Here is an 8,436-nt window from a genome sequence, read left to right as displayed (position 1 = left end):
GCCAAAAATATCCCTGGAAACCTTATTAAAACCAGACCAATAGTCTAGCTATTCTAGCATAAAGAATGTCCGAGTTTGGTTATCTTTTGAGATCTAGCCATATGGGATCAGAGTAACACCAGCAACTGACAAGATTAGATAGGGGCTGTCAGCATATGTCAAAGGCTGAGAAACAACTCAGCAAAAGAGGATGAGGATGGACGCACAACTTGAAGAATGTCAAATTGTCACTGAATAAACATGTACAACTGCTGTCACTGGTGCACACTCTGCTGTTATAGTCTCAACAACAACAATCAATGACAATTACTTATAAAAAGAAACATCAGCCTCTCTCCCTATTTCAGTGAGGGAGGTCTGTCCCTTTGGGGCTGTAACTTTCTAATAAATCTATTTTTACTATTTTACCCTCAAAAAAAAAAAGGAAAAAGAAACATGACACTTGTGGAAATGATAATGTTATTTTTTTTTATCATTTAGCCTCCCAGATCTAGTTGTCATATACATATCAAGCAAATAAACAAAAAGGAGCAAATAAAAGCTTCAAAGATTTTCCCATACACTTCAAAGAATTGTTTCTTTTTGAGGAGACCAATGCAGAGCCATTCAAGTTACTGATCCAAACAAAGGATGGCACAGACGCTTGGCTTTGTAACAGGTATGTGTTCTTAGCTAAGTGAAAGCAATTATTTTTATTCTTCCAGATGTTTTCTAAATTTGTCCAGTTTAATCATCTAGCTGACAAAGCAAAGCAACACCACGCTTGATCCAGTGCTGAACAGGCTGCTCTGTCTTCAATAGCATTGCGATAACAAAGTTAGTAGAATGTCCCGTTGTAGAAAGAGTTCCTTTACGTTCACTTGTCTTATATAAGGGGCAGACGTAGGAATGTGACTTCTCAATCCTAGACTTCTTAGCTTGAAAAGAAGAAATACAACCATTTAGTAAAAACAAAATAGCAACTCTTATTAAAAAAGCAACTGTTTTGTAATACCGTATTATTGTTGAAAACAATTCGATTGGAACAGACCCATGGCTGACCCTGCAGAGGGTTTTCAGAGGCAGTTAATTGCATGGGAGGAGACTGCCCATCCTTCTCCTGCAGAGCAGCTGGTGGATTTGAGCCACGTGCCTTTAGGACTGCAGTGCAGCTTCTTGCCACTAGGCCACCAGAGCTCCAATGACCAGTATTAAATCTAAGACATGATTATGATTTTTAAAAGATTTTAAAGTTGACTTCTTGCATGCAAGTTTATTTTCACAACTAACACATATGTTTACTTATAAGACAAGGCAAGGATTTCCAATGGCCCCCTTTTGTCAGTCTTGAAGACAGGCTGACTGCCAGCACTCATGGAAATACTCAGGAAGGACTTGGAAGAAATGGAGTAAGAGCAAGAGAAAGCTGGGATGAAGGAATGCAATACAGCACAGGCGATTTCAGGATTTGCAAAATAAGAACCACCGTTTCTTAAAGCTTTAATCCAAGAACTCTTAATTACAAGCCCTGACATTTCCATATGTTTCAGTAGGCCACTATAATAATAAGAAAAATAGACCCACAAAAAGAATCTACACTCAGTTCCTGAGAAGCCAGGCATGCACGAATCTTTCCAAACAAAGTAAATGAAATTGAGGCATGGCAATAATTGAAAAATATTAGATGGTGATTCAAGGTGATTTGTAAATATCACCATTTCCATGAAAAAATTAAAGGAGAGAGAAGATACAAAAGAAAAAGCCTTGTTTTTTCAGGCATGGGGGATGGGAGGCAGAAATGGCGATGCCAAAAGTGGAGAAGGAAGTAGCTTCTCCCAAGATATTCCATAACATGGGCATCTACCCTCTGTGACTTGCAATGTTCATGCATGGGATGCTCTGGCTGCCTGCTACGTTCGAGTTATTAATGCTGGGAAATGCTAGTTGCTAGCTGGAGACTATGCCATGCCTGCTTGTGCTCTGAGAAGTATGTAAATAGAGTTCAAGTTCAGCTCATGGCTGGGCAACTGTGAACTCTCTGAAATTCCTTGTAGAAGTTAGAGTTGAGATAGGAGAAAATGATACTACCTCATGGGCTGATAGCAAAAAAAGGCAGAAGGACGTCTCAAAACAAGTAATACCACACTACAAAGGGAAGAAGGAAGGTAGCAATAATGTATTTCCAATGGAAACATTAAGTCATTAATTATAATTTAAATAAATCCTAATCCTAGGATATCTGAGACAGAAATTGTCTTAGAGGAATGACTGTTGTTAGGAGCAATTGGGCAGGCTCTGACTTGTAGCCCCTGCCAAGTCCTCCCATCCTCACAACGAAGTCCATCCTCACCCTCCCTAAAACACCAAGAATATCTGTTAAAAGTGTATTTACTTGGTTTGATCCATATGATGGGCATCAAGTCAAACAGAACTTTAGGGTATTGTTCAGCAAGCAATCCACTGTGAAGAGAAATTGACAGAAGTATTAGTGAAAAAACTTCTGAAATTTGCTTACGATTCGATGCTACTTAAATATTTACTTTTAATATGACAGAGGACTAAAGAAAAGATTGGTAAAAGAAGAATTAAGAAAGAGGCAATGAATAATAAAAAGAAATAAAAGAAAATTGTGGACAAGCAAAGAATTCAGTCAAGATACACAAAGTAAATGAAGAGAAATGTCAGCAGAATAATGAAAAAGAAAGGGAATAGGATGGAAAAAATTAACGATGTGCTGCTGAGTCTCCCATAACGCTGTCTTGGCGTTCTCACTGTAGAACACGGCAGTGTTACCACTGCTCTGATTTCTCAGAGCACGACTCCACAGGAAATATTTCTCCCCTTCTATCTTTCCCCTATTTTAAAATAAGAATAGCATTTTCTTCACTTCCTGTGTGAAATTGGAAATCCAACAAGTATTTGAAATAATATCAATAGTTATTATCTCATTAAGATACAAATAAAAGATTTCCATTAACTAAAATAAATGGTAACTTTCATTTACGGTAACTATAAATGGTTTAAAAATGAGGCAGCTGGACACATTATGAAACAGAAGATCACTCACCAGATGGAAGAAGCTAAAAATGAGGCAGCTGGACACATTATGAAACAGAAGATCACTCACCAGATGGAAGAAGCAGGACAATTGCTTCTTACTAATAAAACTATTAAATAAATAAAACCATTTCAGTTATTCAAGATCTAAAATTACTCATCAATTGCACTTGTCTGAATAACTATTTAGATGAGATTTTTTTATATTATTATTTGTATCATTTCCTTGAGGCTTCTGGGTCTCAAAAAAGTAGCAGACTTTTTATGATTCAGCTACACCTGAGAGGCGTTGGCATTGGAAGTGCTGACCTTTCTCTGTCCCAGCGTGCTCCATCCAGATACAATCCGTGGATAAAAACGCCGTCATTGGGAGCTATGTCAGACTCATCATAGGGAATAACCTGCAGGTGGAGGGTCACACTAGCAAGGAACCTTTTCTTTTTTCCCTCCGCGCCCCTCCGACCCCAGTCCCCTCCCTCCCGCTCCCCTCCTCCTCCGCTCCCCTGCCAAGTTCTCCCTGGAAGGTCTTGCACAACTCTCTACTATCCCAATAAAACGAAGGATCTATATACTTGGGGTTGAGAGATTTATGTAGAAAATAAAGACAAAGTTCAAGATTAGATTTCCCGCCCAAGTTCCACAGGCAATTGTCTTTCCTGGTCCTGGGCCATGTTTCCTCTAACTTCTGATTCTTTTTCCTATTTCCAGTCACTGTTCTACGTGCTTTCATCTGAACCATCGCATTTCAGCCTTGTGCAATGAGTGTTTTCAGCCCCATTCTGCTGGCAGGGGATAGGAAAAGTAACTTATCCAGGGAGTTCCCTATTTGGGGAATCTTAATTTTTTAACAGAGTAATAAAACCTAGTATGGCAGGTTCTTTGCCGTATCTAGACTAGCTCGTTCACCCTAGATTTTGTCCTTTTATAGGAATACAAATACAAGAGTACTGTCAATATGAACAGAATACTCTTGGCTTGAATTTTTGCAAAAAAAATTTTTTTTAAATTCATTTTATTTGTGTTAGTATGAATGCGGGTGCAATTCTTTTAGATTTATCAATCATTCTAAATAAGCCAAATTATTTACAAAAGAAAATACACTGAGGACATTCATTTGGTACCCCTCTTAACATGTTCACGGTCAGCCTGTGTATTAATTTCCCGTGCTTACTCATTTGGACACTGCACTCCGGTGTGATACTGGCCTCGAGATGACACAGTATCATAGAGAGAGCATTAACTGAGACCCAGAACACATCCCGGGCTATTATATAATGACTGGTTAAACTACACACTTTCTCAGCCATCTATATAAAGATGCACAATTCTATTTCAAAATATTTCATCGGGCTACCAGTACCTCAGATTAAGTTTTGTTAAATGAGAAGAATAACATTAAATTACTTCGATTGAACATTGAGATACATAAAAGTTTTATATAAGATTTGTTGTTTGTTGTTGTTGTTGTGTATTGTTGAGTTGGAACCAACCCATAGCTGACCCTCCTCTGGTGGGTTTTCAGAGGCAGCTAATTACAGGGGAGGAGAATGCCCATCCTCCCATGGAGCATCTGGTGGCCTTGAATCAAATCCTGTACCTTCAGGATTGCAGTGCAGCTTCTTGCCACTCGGCCACCAGAGCAGCTAGCAAGGCAAATATATATTTCCTTCATGGAACATGAAGACTGAAAAGAAGTCACATTGCTTAAAATCGGGTAGAACACATACACTCTGGATATCCTTTATGCTCAAATATCATGACTCTGATGTGATGATATGCCATGGTATAAAAGTGATACGATACCTCAAATTCATATCCTAGTAAATCAATAGGGATGGTATGTTTTCTGGCAAAATTCTGCATAGCTCCAGTTAAAAAGGCTTGGGTGAAAAAAAACCCGGAGAGCCAAAACACGATTGGTTTTCCCACATCAGACCAATCCTATAAAAGGGGGAAAGTACATCATGTTTATTTTTCAATTGCTACAAGTATCAAATGGAAAACAGTTGATTCCTGAGTTTGTTAATGCTGCCCTGTAAATACACAGGCTGTCACAGTTCCCAGCCACCAAACACATCACCTACCCTCCCTCCTACCTTTCTTCCCTCATAGTTACTCTTTTTTGGGAAATCAAAACTAATCTGAATGAGGATTTGAATGAAGCATAATTGGAAAGATTCACATCTTCTGTAAAAAAGTCAAATGTAAGTTCTTTGGACGTCTCTTTCATTCCACAGGAGACTTGGATTTCAGTGCTAACCAAAGCACCTCTTGCTTTACCATGACCCATATGCCAGTGTTTGCCCTGCTGCTATGATGCTGCATATGGTTCAGGGGAGCTTCCTGGCTGAGACAGACTTGGAAGAAAGGTCGGGTAATTTAATTTTAAACTTCAGCCAATTGAGTACTTCTGGTGTTGAAACTCCACCCAGGCTGGGAGGACTGAAAGGCGAAGCACATGATTGGCCAACCATCATTCTAATCATCAGGGATTGTTTCAGGAACAACACAGCAACTCAGTGAAAGCCAACTGGGGTGAGAGGGGGAAGGGAAAAGGTTCATTCTTAACTTTCTTAAGTTATGTGGAGTCTTGCTATCTTTCTATTATCAGATAAGGATCTGAGAGTGGGTTAGCCCAAAGAGAATTAAGAGATGGAATGCAAACACCAGGGCCAGGTAATCTTGTTTACACCTCTGGCCAAATCCAGCCTGTAGTCAGCTTAACCACTGGGTTGTTCAGTTATGTAAGAGCAAAAAACTTCCTTTTTAGCTTATAGTATTTGTTACGGACAATAGGATCAATCCTGGATGACTGATAGTGTCTTTGATTCTGTATCTGTTTCTAAATTATTTCCTTTCTTTTGCAGGATCTAAAACCATTTGTTTGTTTAGACCCAGCTCAAATACTACCTCATTCATGAAACTAGCCCTGCTTTTTCAACCTAACAGAGCTCTCTTGTCTTTGAACTCTCCGACCATTTGACACATTTGCCTTTTCTGACACATTCTCCTCTGTACACTGTATTTGTTTTCTTTAATACATAACTTGTCTCCGGGCAGGCTATAGGCAACTTGATGATAGCAGGATTTATTTTATCATTTTCTTTATATCCCACAGAGTTCACAAGGCCCTGTGGACAAGGTGTGGTCTTAATTCCTTTCTGTGGGATAAACTGAAATGAGCTTTGTCTTCAGCTTTTGTAGCAAGCAGTGCACAATGGGAAGAAGACAGCTCTGGGAGAACACTGCTGCCTGGCAATGGGCCAACAGTACAAGACAATCAAGAGGAAGAGAAAGACAGGAAATTAAAGACCCAACCCACATAGAACCATGAGAAAGAACCTTGACAGCAAGTATGAGTTTAAAAAAAAAATCCTTCACTCTACTCTAGGGCTTCCTAGGCCGAGAATTTCTTGAGTGGTCAGTTACTTGTAGGATCTCTAAATTAGTTACCATTTACTGAATGATTACTATTGCCAGGTACTGGTTAAGCACTTTATAAGATTATTTAATCCACATAATAACTGTGAGTTGCATTATTTTTTCTGCTTTACAGACAAGAACTGGGATGAAAAGATTAGCAACTTGTTTGCTCACATAGAGAGTGTCAGGTCTAGGATTTGGTCTAGGGTCATAGTCATCGTGCTAAAAGCTTTCCCTTCCCCCCAAACAGCACAGGAAGGAGAAAGAGAAGATGAATATGATAAATGGTAAGGAGGAAATGAGAACAAAAACCGCAGATTAGAAGTTGTTAAAGTTGCTGATTCTAGGGAGGATTTCAAAGCATTCCTATTTTCTTTGTTTATATAAGACAGGAGAACTTTGTGAAGTAATAAGCAATAGCCAAGTACTGATAAAGCCACCCCTTGGGCTCTTTCCATGACTTATCAGTCAATAGTTGAATCAGAACAAAACAAAAACACAGTGTCAGGGACTCACAGACTGAGAATTTTCGGAAATGCACATATTACCTATTACTTGAGTTCTGGGGAAATAGGTTATAATTTTCTACTCAATGCCTTGAAGTGTACATCATTTTTACACCTTTATGGTATTTTGGTTAGATTACCAATAATTTATGCTAAAACTTTGGTCAGATTACCAAGAATTTATTAATCACATTTTATTTATCTAGCTCAGCACTCAAGTGATCACAGCTAATTCCTGGCATCTTCTGAGTCAGTGCTCCTACCAAAAAACAAAATAAAAAACTGACAATAAAACCTACATCTATATTTACATCTGTATGTGTGTGTATATGTATGTACACAAAATCTCTTACCTGTAAAAATTTCAGTCGGGCTAGAAAATCTGTGATGTAACTTCCCAGGGGTTTAAGACTTGGGTATGATCGTTTGGCCCATGTTTCTGGAACCTTTCCAACAATTAAGCTGCTAGACAGGGCCTCTAGTGTAGAATCCATTATGACGACACCTTTAATTGCCTTTGCAAGGTCCAGCAAAGTGTTACGTATGGTTCTAATTAAACTGGGATGAAGATTATGTCATTAACACAGGTATCATAGTAAAGATCAATATGCAATCTTTTCAGAAAGAAGGAACTAGGTGGAATCTCATTTATAGCTTCACGGAACTTCCCAGAGTGTGGTCAACTTCTACTTGGTGATGTTGATGATTGTGTGTTCTCAAGTTAGAACCCACCCGTAGCTGACCCTTCAGCAGGTTTTCAGAGGCAGTAAATTGCATGGGATTTGATTGCCCATTTCTCTCCGGCCTACATGGAGATATAGGGTAATTTTAAGTGATAAACATTTTTTCACTTGAATTAATATATACGTATTTTAAAATATAGAAAATAATGCAAGCAAGCAGCATTTCAAAATTTTGCATTCGAGGTGTTAACACTGAGAACCTGGTAAACAGAGAATCATTTTTTAAAAATAATTTTAATGAGCATTTACAGGGATTTTGGATTTCCATTCATTCATTGCTACTAAGTAAAAAATACCTAGGTGGCATATGGAAAAAAGCGACCTAGTGGCAAGAAGCAGTGCTGCATTCCCAAAGGCTCAGAGTTTGAATCCACCAGCTGTCCTGCGGGAGAAGATTGGGCAGTCTCCTCCTGTGCGAGTAATTGCCAATGAAAACCTGGTGGAGGGTCAGCTATGGGTTGGTTCTGACTCAATAGTACATGACAACAACATGGAAAAAATATTTCACACACATCAGGGTGTGGTGCAATGGCTGAATCTTGGAAAATAATGTTTTCAAACACAAATGATATATTTATTCTATATTTGCACATATCTACTCTTCCAGCTTAGGCTCAAACTGCTAAAAGTGCCACAAATGAAGAAAAAAAGTTCCTCACATATAATGAGGGGTTTAGGTTAAAAGACGAAGGAGCAGAGAGATGGTTGTTGTTGTTGTTGTTGTTGTT

General features: G+C 38.7%; 1 protein-coding gene across 1 annotated transcript in view; it reads right to left on the bottom strand.

Annotated features, from left to right (window-relative positions):
- Positions 1 to 726: 726 nt before the first annotated feature.
- The window catches only part of DNAH12 (dynein, axonemal, heavy chain 12), a 225,301-nt gene continuing 217,591 nt past the window's right edge, over positions 727 to 8,436 (bottom strand). Inside the window, exons 68-72 of the mRNA XM_006892286.1 lie at positions 7,319 to 7,523; positions 4,840 to 4,977; positions 3,346 to 3,437; positions 2,372 to 2,439; positions 727 to 917 (exon numbers count right to left, since the gene is read on the bottom strand). Of these exons, the coding sequence (XP_006892348.1) occupies positions 727 to 917; positions 2,372 to 2,439; positions 3,346 to 3,437; positions 4,840 to 4,977; positions 7,319 to 7,523 (694 nt within the window). The remainder of the gene's footprint in view (positions 918 to 2,371; positions 2,440 to 3,345; positions 3,438 to 4,839; positions 4,978 to 7,318; positions 7,524 to 8,436) is intronic.

This window comes from Elephantulus edwardii, unplaced genomic scaffold (genome assembly GCF_000299155.1).
Source record: "Elephantulus edwardii isolate Elephantulus edwardi_28Jun2011 unplaced genomic scaffold, EleEdw1.0 scaffold00113, whole genome shotgun sequence".
NCBI classification, from domain to species: Eukaryota; Metazoa; Chordata; class Mammalia; order Macroscelidea; family Macroscelididae; genus Elephantulus; species Elephantulus edwardii.
The sequence above is the reverse complement of the archived record's forward strand: the minus strand, read 5'-3'. Positions and strand labels throughout refer to the sequence as shown.